At 42.0% G+C, this 14,665-nt stretch overlaps 1 protein-coding gene across 2 annotated transcripts in view; it reads right to left on the reverse strand.

Moving 5' to 3' along the window:
* fgd (faciogenital dysplasia) overlaps positions 1-14,665 on the reverse strand; it is a 47,368-nt gene that overhangs the window by 14,861 nt on the left and 17,842 nt on the right. Inside the window, exons 1-4 of one of the 2 annotated variants that reach the window (XM_010795943.1) lie at positions 6,504-6,561; positions 3,979-4,149; positions 1,958-2,159; positions 1,043-1,646 (exon numbers count right to left, since the gene is read on the reverse strand). In XM_010795943.1, the coding sequence (XP_010794245.1) occupies positions 1,043-1,594 (552 nt within the window). In that variant the 5' untranslated portion in view covers positions 1,595-1,646; positions 1,958-2,159; positions 3,979-4,149; positions 6,504-6,561. Of the gene's footprint in view, positions 1-1,042; positions 1,647-1,957; positions 2,160-3,978; positions 4,150-6,503; positions 6,562-14,665 lie in introns of those variants that run through there. The other variant, XM_010795942.1, reaches the window with a different exon arrangement.

Here is a 14,665-nt window from a genome sequence, read left to right on the forward strand (position 1 = left end):
ACACTGTGTAAACAGATGTAGGTCCCCACAAGGATGGTAATGCTAGTACACACACACACACACACACACACACACACACACACACACACACACACACACACACACACACACACACACACACACACACCAGTGCTGGGATCAGGAAGCACTGGATAGCGGAGATAACTTTCCCCAAAAGACTGTGGGCGGTCGGTATAAGATGTTTTTGTGAACTTCTTGTGAGCATTGCAAGTGTTTTAAAGCTTTAAAGCAATACTGAGAAGTTTTATTCGGCAAAATCCCAAAATAGAAATGTTATGGTAATCTGCCTCTAGTTTCAGCTTTCTCACATTTTATATTTGTCTTTAAAGTCTCTTCTCGTTTGAGATTGTTCCATCCTCTTGTCATCTCCCCCAGACTCTCTTCCTCTTCATTTTGCATATTTTAAGACTTTACTCTTATGCAAGGAGAAGTACGTGCACTGCTTGAGGTATCAGTGTTGTTGACAATCAATAGTCAGTGAAGGACAAGAGAAAAGTGAAACTTGAGCTCAGCAGCGGGAAGATATCCGTCTCTGGACTCTTTTATCTAGCTGTCATCACAAGCTCATGTTACATCATTTGGGCAGGTACTTCATCCTTTTATATAACGGCAGAGCTGCTTTTAGATACAAGTCAGTAACTTGTGACCGGCAAACCAAGGCTGTATAAGTGTCTAACATTTCATGCAGAAGTATTCTTTGAAAATGTTCACTCAGGCTGAGGTAATAATAGACACAAGCCACTTTTTTCCACTACATGAAAGGCAGTCTGACTGTCTGAGATGAGGCTTTTTAAACTTTCAGGATGTGCTCAATTTAAACATGCCCTGATAATTCCTGAAAATGTTGAAGGAACATGAAATATAAATTAGAAAGGGTACTGCAGCGGGAGGATGGCAGTCAGAGGGAGACATTAATGACCACCTCAGAGGTGTGTGGGGGGAGGTTTATTCAGACTTTAAATTATGGTCTTTCAGGTTTATGGTTATGACTTGATGATGCTGAAGCATGCGAGTTACTCACTTTGTGCGCCTCTGAGTGTGCTTCGGTCAGATACCCAGTCTGTGTGTCTGTCAAAGAGTGTATTTCTCCACTGCTCCCCTCATCCAAGTCACTGTCCTCATCCTGTGTTGAGTCTCGTTTGTTACCCAGGGTAACGCAGGACACACTCTCCGTTTCCGTGACACTGTCGTAATGATCCTCCTCGTCGATGGCGTCCTCGTTGGGGAACACTTCCCCTTCGGCCGCGCAGGACGGGCTGTCGATGCCGCTGTCCCGGTTGGGAATCTTCCCGTTCTGCTCCGAGGAGTCCTGATTGTCCAGGAGCTCGTGGGAGGTCCCTTCCTCCCGCTCCACGTCGTCGAGGCAACCAACGCTGTGTGTGATGTCACAGTCGTCCAGTTGGGCGTCATCTGAGCCGTCGATGTGTACAGAAGCCAGACGGGAAAGTTCAGACACCTCAAGAGTCCTTTCAGAGGTGCCGAGTGCAAGTTTGTCCACTGAGGGGGGGTCTCCTGCTACCTTTGCCGTGGGGTCCTGGCCGCAGGAGGAATTGATGTCAGACGCAGTGTCCATTCTGAGAGACAGGTGCAGCTGGGACCGTGGGAGCACCCCCAGGATGGGAACCCTGGGAAAATTAAACAAACACTGTTGCACCTACTTTAATGAAAAAAATGTGCATCGTTAAACATAGCTAAATGAAAAATCAATACACTTCTGTCTTCAGGAGAAATAATGAGAATAAATGTGTTTTAGTTTTTTTTACATTTCACACTCAAGCAATACAATCAATTCAGACCAAAAGACAGATTAACATAAGGACACTTCTTGTTTTACATCGAAATACACATCCAGACACATACTCGAACCATTTCAGAACAACATATGAACCTGACAGGCAAAGCAAGTGTGATTTCTGATGAAATGTCTCGGCCTTACCTTGAATTCTCAAACCTCTCGATGAGCAGCCCCACTTTCTGGGCCTCTTTCTGTGACTGTGCTCCCGAGCCAGGAGAGGTTAGACTGGGCTTTGGTTTAGGTGGAGGAGGGGGAGCAGGCAGAGGCCTGGATGGAGGCGGAGGGATCCTCTTGGGTTTCTTATCTTGCCCAAGGGCGAGCAGGTGCGAAGGTTTAGGGGGCACTACAGATGCAGAAATCCAGAAGAGGAAAAAACAGCAGAGAAAGACAAAAGCATGAGGCTACTGAGAAGCAAAAAAATTAAAATCAGGTAACGCGTATAAATCCAAGTGAGAAAACCTCCATGGCTGGGTCCATGTGTGAAGCCTGCTTGTTTCCACGTAAGACAAGAAAAAACACTAGATATGGCTCCAAATCCAACAAACTACAGTCCGACATAGAATCTAGTAGTAGCGATGCAGAGTGAGAGAAACACTGAGCTGCAGCTTTCTGACAACTTCCTTATTTCAGAACAGGATGCTGAGAAGAGCGTATGTGTAACTCACTGCGGTTCCAGTGAGATAAAAAAAAGTACAGACAGAGAGTTTATGACACTGTCTTTAGAATTGCACACTGCATTCATGCATGCCTGGCCTGCATAATATGGGCTTAAGATTTCACTGTCTAGTCCGAATATTTGCATGTATTGTCTCCTTTGAAATTCATAGGTATGGAACCAGGACAGGTGATGATGTGTTAACATTGGTAAATTGAGCACTTCCTGTGTGTGTGTGTGTGTGTGTGTGTGTGTGTGTGTGTGTGTGTGTGTGTGTGTGTGTGTGTGTGTGTGTGTGTGTGTGTGTGTGTGTGTGTGTGTGTGTGTGTGTGTGTGTGTGTGTGTGTGTGTGTGTGTGTGTCACTGAGAACAAGTAAGGTTGAGTAGACTTTTCTCTACTCACGGTAAACTATGTGTACGTGACAGGACGTGATGCATTTAAAAAAATATACGTTTTGGTGATTTGGTCATATCATTTAGCATTCACATTGTTTATCATATTTTAGTATGAAAATATGAGTTTTTCCAGCAACCTTTAAAAGACACTCAGGAATATTACTTCCTACTCCTCCAAAAAAATCTGTTTCCAGAATGATTACTCTCTCGGGATGAGATACAGGTGGAATAAAAAGCGCTTTGGAGAGGACCTTCATCCTGTCAGGTGGGAAACACTGTTTCTATTAAAGTGCACTACTATTATTAGAATTGTGCTGAGAAATAATGTTTTGCTGCCCAGCGGAATAAAATGTGATATATAATTAGATTCCTTGTCTTTAGGCACATTATTATCACTGGTAGTCCATTTCAGTCAACTGTAGTTTCTACTTGCTGTCTTTTTGATATATTATTAAATAGGTTTAAGCACTTTATTCTAGCAGTAACTCATCTTAAGTGAGCAGCTAAAATTGTACAATTACTGGCCATGAACTATTTGGATGTATCACTAAACCTGGCAATAACTCATTGTACACATGTGGGACAAATCAAAATGACAAAAACATAAATCAATGAGAAGAGAAACACAGAAAAGGCAGATGCTCACATTCAGGGCATAACAATATAATTTGGAAAAAAAAGTATAATCCTGAATCACAACACTGACAGTAAATAGTAAAATATTTATCTTATTTTCAGTCTCCAGCCAACTTTGATTAGTTGTGAGCCACTTAAATATTGAAGCCAAGTCAGTAGCCTATTTTCCTACAATGTTTCTCAGTAATTCCCATAACACAACACATGTTATTCATATTTAGCATTCTTCAAATGATGCCCGCACATCAACACTTGGGAGCGACTGGCCTGCTTTACACCAGCCGCTCTTTCAGAGGTGACCTACTGAGCCGTGTGAGTGACAGAGTGAGGTCGGACAGCTGACACGCACCATGTTATAAAAGAGGGTTTGTCAGAACAAATGACGGCTCAATAGCAGGGCTCACATCTTGCTGCACTTTTCAATTATATTTACAATGTCAAATCTGGCCTTGAAAGGGTTGCCACAGTATTTTACCTTGAGGTTTCTGTGCAGTTGGCGGTCTGGGTAAGGTGGAGGGCTGGGGCCGGGGTTTGATGGCGGGTTTGTCGTGACATGGTCTGGGGGTCGGGCCTTTCTTCACCAGCCGTGGAGAACACAGGTGGTTCCCGGATCCGCACTGGTACTGCAGAGAGGAGGCAGGAAGGTCTGGAGAAAATAAGACAAGGAAAGACAATATCAGGTATTGATCGATATAATGACATTCATCGCAACACACGTATCCAAAAAACTGCGTAATCCTGCTACAGCAATGCAGTGGTGCGCTTCATTTGATAGCGCTAGGTGAATGACCTTGATCTCAGTGTGAGGACGTGGCCCTCGGAAACAGATCAGTGGGACCAGAGAGGAGAGAAACTCTGCGCCATCGATCCTGCCACCAGGCCTGAGGCGGCAGACACTGAGCAGCCTATTGGTTTCTCTCACGCTCTCTGATAGGTCTGTATCTGATTGACTCCATCTAATCTGCTCTGGACGCTGTCTGTAAATAGATTGTGTGTGGGTGAGAGAGAACGAGAGAAAAGCTGAATAATGTAGTTTGGTTAGTGAGCCACATCAAAGACCAATTTCCGTTAGAGAATTGTATTTTCCTGACTCTGATTGCGTCCATTTGGAAGCTGATTTTGTTTTTATTGGTCTGACCTTTACTGACTAAAGAAGCTGGAGTGTATTTCATTTCAAAACGAAAAGATGACACAATTAAAGACCCAGATTGGTTTGAAGTAAAAAGACCACAACCAATCCCTTAAGATCATTTATTTCGAAAATCAATAACCATGTTTTTTGTCCATTTGGGGGAAGAAAGAGGTAAAGACAACATCAAAGTAACACATAGCCAGGATTTAGGGCACAAAGGCAGAGCCTTTTCAACTCAAGATAAACTACAGTGCCCATGTTTATGGTAAAAGGAACTTGCCACTGAGTGCAACAGTGTGGTTCAACCTTGTGTTTTACAGTAATAGAAGAATGGACTTCCTGTATACCAAAGATAAGTAAGCTATATCAGGTTTGGCTGCACAGACAATTGTTTAGTCTCAACCGCTCTAGTAAGTCTACTTGTGATAAAGAGAGCTCAGAAAATCTTCCGGTTAGAGGAAACGACGAGTAAAGTGGTGAGAAAAGATAAACGAGGTGCCAATTATGCACTAAAACGCATCTAAACTTAGAACGTGAGTTAAAGAATAAGGATCAGTAAAACCAATTTGTTTTCAGATTCAGGCTTGATCACTGTCTTATATATATTTTTTATCTAATCGAAACATGACAATTGTTCTAGAGTCTATATAGTATATACAGTCATAATGACACTAAACCTAGATCCAGACATAGAAACACATTAAGGACAGACATTATAACTTTAATGTGGTATCAGCCTTACAGACAGATACAATGATAAGAAGCAAAGTCGAGGAGAAAGAAATCCAGCTTTGTTAACAACCATACTTGGTTTTTTTGTGCGTATCAAATTGTAGATATTGTGGCACGCATTTTTGGCAGTTTAAGTTGTTATCTGAAAGTGTCTGTGCAAGAGACATCCCTCAGTAGATAATGTTAATAACTATGTAAACTACAGCCACATATGTCTGTTCCTTTAGGCTTGTGGATTCATTCTCGTCATCCCAACTCTTTCTCAACTGAATTACAGCCCTGAGATTGCACCGTGCTCCCACTAGAGCCCCGGCACATCTAATTTGGTGTTTTTTAGCCGTGCTTCAGGCAGTGGAAGGAGAAGAATCTGTCAGTAATGAGTCCTGTTACGCTGTTTGCACCATGTGGCACACTGCAGGCTCCCACAACATCTCTGCACCACAGCGGGGAAAAAGCAGGCGAGGGGAAAAGATGAGTCTTGCAGACTGCTCTATACAGTACAAAAACCTAAATTGTGTTTCCTCACAAATGCTCTGGCCATCCTTGAATTGTGTCCCTCGCCACAGCTATATGGTGTGCCTCTTGCCATTTGAGTCAAACCCTCGAGTCCTCTCTGATTTACAGAGGGTATTAGCAGAGGAATCGCTTGATCTACGATCAAGTGCAAAAGCATGAAAAGCAAAATGACTGCCTACTGAGGAACTCTCTGACCCAAGACTTCCTCGGGTCGCTCCTGGGAAAAACAAACAGCGGCGGATAGACGGGGGCATAGGGGCTGGTACCTATGGAAACTCAGTGTAGCCATGGCAACCTGAGAGTAAAACCAGGCCCTCATATGAAACTGTCGAACACCAAACAGGAACTTGACGACGCAGCAAAGAGAGGAGCTGACACACACAGTTTTACTTAATTAAAATCTCACAAACCAAGGATAAAATGGACACATCATGGTAACAGTAACCAGGAAAAACAGTGAAATACATCAAGTGGACAAGCAAATAACATGTATTTATCACTCTATAATGATCTCTAAACTGTTCCTAATCAAAATGTATATAGGCACTTCAGATTACAATATACAGAATAGAAAAAAAGTATATAGTTGTGCAACATATTCTGAGAAAAAGGTTTATTACCGTGCCACCAACAGTTCAGTTTCACATATCTTGGGTCCAAAGAGCAAGTGAGCGAAAGAAAATCTTCAACACGACACGGTCAATGTCAAAACAAATCCTTCCCCCCCAGTTGTGCGTGTGTTCAACTGAGACAGGCCTTTGTGGCAGACATAGCACAAACACACACCCTAAAAAAGTAGTTCAAAGCCAAGTTGAGCCCGATACCACACACACACACACACACACACACACACAAACAGATTCACCTGGCCTCCCCAGCTGTGTTGGAGGAGCTGCACCTGTGTTTTCACCTGCCAAACCTGATCCAAGTACCTCCTCCCAGAGCCAGAGTGACGTGCACGTGAGTCACTGTGGAAGCACCAGCATACTCTTAAAACCAGGCTATAAACACACCACTCATTAAATCACACTGTCATTTTAAAAACTGTCAAGTAGATAGAAACATTGTCTGAGGCTATGAGTTTTTGGACTCTGAGGGATTCAAGAGATTAAGGTTGTAATTCTGCAGGCTTTTGTGATAACACACAGGAGAACGCTGATCGGAACTCATTAATTTCCTCTGCTTAGTTCCAGTTACTGAGGGACGGATGAATGGCACAATTTGATGGGAATTACACTTATTAGGATATTATAACCATGCTAATAAGGATGTGAGTTACCATGACTACCTTTCCTTGTTTCAACGCTTCCAGCAAATATATGTCACTCTGCATCTTTTATAGGGTCCCTATTATATAGGTGTTTTTGCATGCAAATGGTATGCAAAGGCTAAAATCCCAAAGCTCCCTGCAGAGAGAGTAGATTTACTTTTGTAACATAGGACATCGCTATGTAACACTCCCGCAACACATTGTACGTTATAGGCTAAGGGACGGGACATCACTAAGCGGTTGACCAATCACAACAGAGCCGGCCAGCTAACCAATCAGAGCAGACTGGGCTCTGGTTTCAGACAGAGGGTGAAAAGAGGTGCTGCAGCACAGGCAGTATGAGAACAATAAAGACCTTTTTGAACATTGTGTGTCACAGACTCACAGTAGAGGCACAACGTAGACATATGAAACCTGGAAATGAGCACAATAGGGCCCCTTTAAATCAGGCTAACCAGGTAAAAAATAAACTGTCCATGTTCATTCATGGCTGTGATGTAACAAACAGAGAAAGTACATATTGAAAAACACACAAAGAATGTTTTGGGTCAGAAGCTGAAAGACTGCATTACAGTGTATTACAAACACAGTGAAGGGCTGCTGTGTACCTTACTCTCATACTCTCAGGTATTTGACAGAGACACTTTGGGAATGTGAAGACACTCTCACCTTCTCTTTGAAAAACACGTGGCCCCAACACATCTCTGGTGACACGGAATTCACAAGAAAAAGGAATGTCTCTCTTGTGTCACTATATACCAGCAGTAAGTGTCAGTGTGTTACCTGTTTGCAATGACAGCTTCTCCCTGAAGTTCATCGTTTTTGCAAATGCCTTAATAAAGAATATCACTTTTAAAAAGATTGTGTAACCTGTCAGGCAAAGTCTTAACACTTTCGGCCAGTCGGTCACGAAATGGGGCTCACAGTATTTTTGTCTGTGTCATTTTAAAACATGTTGCTTAACCCACACATGACTTTGGCTACTACTTCATTTGAATATATTTTACTGTGGTGTGAGTTAGCATGGTGATCATGTTAGAATTTAAATTAAGACACCACTGTTCCTGATGAGGCCACAAACTCAAAGAGCTGCAAGCCATAAACTCTGAGTCTTGCAATTTTCAGAAAAAATCTAATAAATTCTCTAAAGGTAATTTAACACATGCAGCTTTTTCAAGAGTTTACGATTTCGATTTTAATTACAAACAAGGCATGAATCAACACTTAAATTTAGTTCATTTGATACTGAAAGCTAAAGGCACATTTATAGGCAATACAAAAAAACAATTTCAACATAACCTGTTTCTTTGACAATAAGTCTTTAGTTCTTACAATAATTAACTTTTTATTTAAATGTAGCTTTTAATGGCAGTAGCTAATCTGACACAGAAACTGTTATGTCTTCGAAAATTAATAATTAATTAATATTTTCAAACAAACAGTTGTCCTTGCTTCTTTTCTTCAAAAGACCCAAACAGCAACGAAGAATTGCACAGGGCTAGCTGGCTGTCAGTCAGCGTCAGCCCTGAGGCGACCCCCCCCCACAGTCATTTATTACCCATCATCCCTTGAGTACAGTCCTCTCGCCCCAGTGCTGTCGGGGGGACAGATCCCTCAGATTCAGCAGTCTCCCCAGTCAGACAGCCAGTCAATCAGTTCTCCTCCTCCCTGCAAACCCACCCCTGGTGAGGCTGAGCTGAGAGCCCGCTCCCATCACATCCATCCCCCCAATTCTCCACCAAGACCCACAGCTGAATGCCAATGACATTATTCCTGAGTATGGCAGCTCATTATTCCCACATCTTCCCTTGTTTCTCTGCCTGTATTATACCTGCTTGGCTCGTCTCATTCTGTATGTGTCCATGTTTTGGTCTCTCTCGATCGTATTGATCCGGTTTCTCTAGTCTGTTACCTTGAAACACTTGAGTCAGTCTCTCATCTAATGGCTCTTTGATTTATAATGGCAATTGACCCACATAGCTTTAAGGATAGTAATCATCCTTCTGTCTGCAGAATCACAACAGTCAAGTTAGTCCCTGTCACTTACAGTGTATAAGGGGGGGATCTTTTAATGGCCATTAAGAAGGTGAGGAGCCAAAAAAAACTTTAACAACCCCAACTTCGAAACTCTCGGAAACACACTTGTATCGTGTATAAAACAAAATTGTTTTAACAGGGCGAGGAAACAATAGGAACACAGGATGAATAGAAGAGAAAGCATAACTCAAAAACCTTGAGCTAGAAATCAACAGAGAAACACAATTACTTGGAAGTACATCAACGTTTAAGACCCAGGGAAAGTCAAGTGAGTAAGTCATACTTTTAAAAAAAATGAACAGAATCACACAAAAGGAAATCGAAACCTTTTTCTACCGTGCACAAAAAAGCTATATGTCTTTTAACAAGCTACGATCTATCCAAATGCTGAAACTATGAGACCAAATATTGAATCAGTTCAACAGCAGCTGCTCTAGAATCTAAAGTAGAGCAGATCCTTAATATACGACAATCAGCAGGTTTATCAGAGTAACAACGCTCACACTTCATCACAGGGTTTATTAAAACACACAATGGATTTATGCAAACACACATGCAGAAAGATCAACAGCATTCCACTTACACACTGTAGCATCTGCCCCAGATTACAAATCTATATTCATCTATTTCTTATCATGCGCTGTTATCATAACAAGAAATGTTCTCTTTGTCAGTTAGTCATGTGCTTACAGAGACTATTTGTTGTGTTGCTAAGGAATTAGTAGCATCTCAACTTTCACTTGTATCATGGCCTTCCAGGGTTAAAGAAGGGGAGATAAGATATCTTGTTAGGTCTGACCTCTCCCCGGAAATCAGGTCAGTGTGCACAGTGAGCTCTAAGTGGGAGGATTTCACCAGCTCCCAAAGATTAGGGCTTGCGATTTCGAGGGATAAGGGAGAAAGGGAGAGAATGACAGGGTTGGAACCAGGGTGAGGAGAGAGCAGATGGATGGAAAGTTTGGAATAAAAGAGGGATAAGATAATTTACAGTTGAGTAGTTTTGCTAGAAAGTCTAAAGAACGAGACCAGTGGGGAGATGTGTTTTGTGAACTCCCAGCAGTCAACGCTGTAAATACAGTGGAGGAAAATAGGCCCATCTGCTTTTGGTTCCAGTAATGATACACTGTTGCTGTGGAGAAAGCTAAACTCAAGCGAAGACTGACAAGTTAATATCAGCTTGCCATTGTCTTTGTGGAGTCCCAAACTAAATCAAGTCACTCTAGAAAGGATCCACTTTATTGCCCCCCCGAGGAAACCGAAGAAGAGGCTATTGCCATGGCAACAATTCTGATCTATATCGCTAATATAGTAGGTAGGTCATGGCGAACTATAAAGAACCACATTTGCTTATAGTAGATGCGAAGTTCTGCCAAAATGGTCGTCTTGACAAATGAATAAATCAGGAAGCATCCTAGCTTACGCCCATAGATGGAAGAAGAAACACCAGTCAGCACTTAGTCACAGCCAGTAAACGAAATACACACACATGAATGTGCTGTAGACAAGCACATGACATGGGTCAAAGAGCAGACTGTATTACCCAGAGAGAAGAAAAGCAGAGGGTGAAATATGACACATTCACTGACCTGAGACCTTTTTCCAACAGTGTGACTCAAGGCCATTTTATTCAGCTGTCAAATGTACAGTGAAAGTCACGCAACCCTACGCAGAGTTTACAGTAAGTAACAACACGATGTGAGGACATGACACAGGGATGATTATGATTTCAAATTCATCATCAAACACATCACTGATGTGGTTGAACAGTGGCCTCTCTAATTCAGGGCCTCCCCCACAACAACAAATGCTTGACGAAGGACTTTTATGAGGCGGGGTGCAGAGAAGTGAGCCTCTGTTTGTGTGGATGCAGTGCAGTGCAGTAGCCCACAGCATTACTGCAAAGGAAAGTAGCCACAGATTGGCAATTAGGACAACACACACACAGGGGAGAACAAGGGGGTTAACAAACCTGCCCGTGGAGATGACTGCCCAACTGTCCCAGAAACTACTGAAGCTTACTGTAGCAGCTCTCAATGGTGGCTTTCACTGAGAAATGCTGGAACCCAAAAGACAGTTTTTCACAACCATCAGGGCAAAGCTCGGCAGGAGCGTCCATCTTTTCCTCCCGTTTTACTGAACACTAACACACCTTCAGTCACAAGGGAATTTCTAACTGCTGGAGCAGGAAAAATACTCCAGCTCTTTCCATACCGACTGGGGTTGGGGGTAGGTCATAACAAACACTGGTCTGCTCCATGAGTCACCATCAGCACCAGAAGCCTGAAATAGCATTTTCAAAACAAATTACAATCATTCCTTCTCTTAGGAAGGCCGTATTGTATTGAGGATTATGCAGTTTAATCTTTTGGATCAAGGCCTAATCACTCTTCATATTGATTAAGGGTTTCTGAAGTGTGAGCGTATTGATTATTTTACCATACATTGATTGGTGGGATTAACCAATCATTGAGGTGGACAGAAGCAGTTAAAAACCGGCCATGCTGTTGACTGCATGACTGATTCATTGCTGAGTGATTGATGGCTTCCACATTGAGTAATGTTGAGTGTCTCCAGGAGCGCACCAGCCATCTTCCTACGCATGCAGACACACGAACACATGTGCATATGTATACAAACATGCACATGCATACTTATTTCTGTGGTGAAGCCTGGTCGCCTAACTTCCTGAGAAACCCATCTGCAGCACAGCCCACAAAATTACTTTGACACTCAAGTCGTGTCAACATTGTCACCATTACGCTGGGATCTGCTAATGTTTTACAGCATGTTCCACTGTGACAGCAGCTTCCAAAAACACATCCCACCAAATGATTCCCTTTCCAAATAAAAAGTAACCCATACTGAGGGAACACTTCACAGCCAACCTAATCACACCTCTCAAGGCCACAATTATACCTCTGGAAAAGCCAGTCTGCCCAATTAGAACAACAGAGGGAAGTGGTGAATGCAGAGCGTGTCCAATGAAATCAGCTTTTCCAGTTTACATATGAACATGTTTGCAATGAGATAAGATTTTAGTTCCCTGTAGTTATGTGTATAACCTCTGTGGGTGTGTCTCTAGGGCTTGAACTAAGGATTATTTAGGGCAATTATAGATAAACTATGTACACTATATTATGTTTGATTGAGGTTCTGCTTTTAATTTATAGTGTTTAAATAATAAGGACACTTTTAAAACTACTTGAAAAATAGCATATTTTGATTTTTAGCTTGATAGTTTAAGCTTTTTAAATAGTTGTCAACTCAAAGTGGGTATTATGTGGACATTCAGCATACTTAAATACTACCTAATACGTAAATATCTTTCTTAATGCAGATGCTGTATTTTGTAATTAGCTTATAAAGAAAAACATTTATGCACATAATAAAGTTTTGTGCGGGTGAAAGATAACTTGAGTTTACTGATGAATACAATTGTATTGGTTTGGTTTAGATATACTCTATGTGTGTCATTCATCTCATTGTTTCATGGCTATTAGCACCACTTCCTCCCACACCTTGCGGCCAGAAATGTTATATCCTCTTTCAGTTCTGTGGCCCCCGACTCAGCCTACACCCTCATAGCTGTAGTAGGTGAGGAGGAAGGGTGCCCACCGCCCAACCCTGCATCTGTTCCAGGCAGGATGGATGTCAGCATGTGGAGGGGAGTGTCTATGAGGCTGCTGACAGTCAAAATGTCCCCCAGCGGCACACCCCAGCCCAGAGCAGGTCAATATGTTGCCTCTTCCAGCCCAGTTCAGTAAACGCTGTCTACCCTGAATGGGTGTGTACTGTGTAGAGGTAAAGGGCTGGGTGGTGAAATAGAGAGGTTGAGGGTGAGGAACCAGGAGTAACACTGAGCCTCCTCCACTGTCACTGCTCCTCTGTGCTGATACCCACTGGACTCTAACCAACATACACAGCGAAACAAAAGGGTCAGTGTGTATTCAGCACATGCGCGTCTTCTTTGACGTCAGAATCATTTTCAAAATGTCACTTGGCTCCTGAATGGCAGCGTCAGCAGTTTGGACTCTCCAGGAAAGAGCATCTGAGGCAGCCTTTGTCAGTCTGTCTAAACTTATGAAGGAAGTGGTTGACACTTTCTTGGATGAGTCCTTCAACTTTGAAAACTGAGAATACCTTTCAATGCAAGTGAGGGAAAGGCCTAAATGATTGTGAAGGAAGAGCCTTGATTGGAAACATAAATCTGTGAAACCTTTTCAAGATGATGTCTGTGCAGGGCAGAATTAGCTAAGACATTAGAGCAAGAGGCCAAGACATACCAAGCAACACAAGCACACACAAATTACTGTACAAGGAGCGGCCTGTTATAGAAGCCAGGTGTACACTAGACAGACTAATAAAGGCTCCAATTTCCTCTCTAATGGCTCCAGTATTTCCCCTTTCAGCAATACACCACGGTGCTCTGAGCCGTGTTAGTATACCCACACAGGAGACAGTCGGACTGCCAGGGCCGGTGTCTTACACACTTAGTCGAATATTAGAAACTGCATGGTCTCAGTGCCCAAAATAGAGATGCTGACCTACTGCTGAATGCAAATTGTTCTTAGAGCTCAGTACTTAAGAGATTACATCAAACAATTCAACATGATTGTGCTATAATCCAGCTGACCCTCTCTGCCTACATCAATTTACAGATAACAGATTTCCTCCTCTGTGAATAGAATCTGCAATCATTACAATCCATTTTACACTTCACCGGATGTAAGACATTTTTACACAAGAGAGCAAAAGATCCTTTTGTAATCTTTATGATTATTCAAATATGGGATGAAAATGCTAAAGTTATTTTTCTTATTGGTTGATCTGCTTGTTACTTTCTCAATCTACGTATTGATTAGTTTATCAAATAAAATGTGAAAAATATAGACAAGACTATGCTTGGGAAGGTGACTTCTTCAAAAATCTAAAAATATTTTCCCTCTAGCATCACAAAAGTTAAGAAGAGCAGCAAATCTGCAAATTGAGGAATTGGAAAGGACTTATATGCTTTCAGATCTAAACCCAGGCATACAGATTCGACAAAAGTCAACATTAAAGAAATAACATGTTATAACCTACAATTTCATAACACAGTGATCTTAAGACTCAACCCCCCAGGATATTGTTTCGAGTTGTTCAGATCAATTACTGCAAAACAAAATGCGCAATCGCTGGTATTTCCCTCAAGCCAAGTATTGAATAAAGAATAGCCTTGAATGATGGTCTAATTATGTAGGTTTTTCTTCCTCAACCTTCCTCAAGAAGCTTGTGACACAAGATTTCCATCGACATAACTACACTGTAGCTATGTTCGTTTGACAAATAAAGAACCTTGAACCTTGAACCCTTGAACCCTTGAACCAACACTCTTCCCTTTCAGATTTTATAATTATCTAACAATCCTTACAAAATCAGGTTCCTCACAGTTAATTGGAAATGGAAACTAAAAGCCATAGAACAAATTATGCTTAA

The sequence above is a fragment of the Notothenia coriiceps genome, unplaced genomic scaffold (assembly GCF_000735185.1).
Source record: "Notothenia coriiceps isolate Sejong01 unplaced genomic scaffold, NC01 NC01_scaffold00037250, whole genome shotgun sequence".
NCBI classification, from domain to species: Eukaryota; Metazoa; Chordata; class Actinopteri; order Perciformes; family Nototheniidae; genus Notothenia; species Notothenia coriiceps.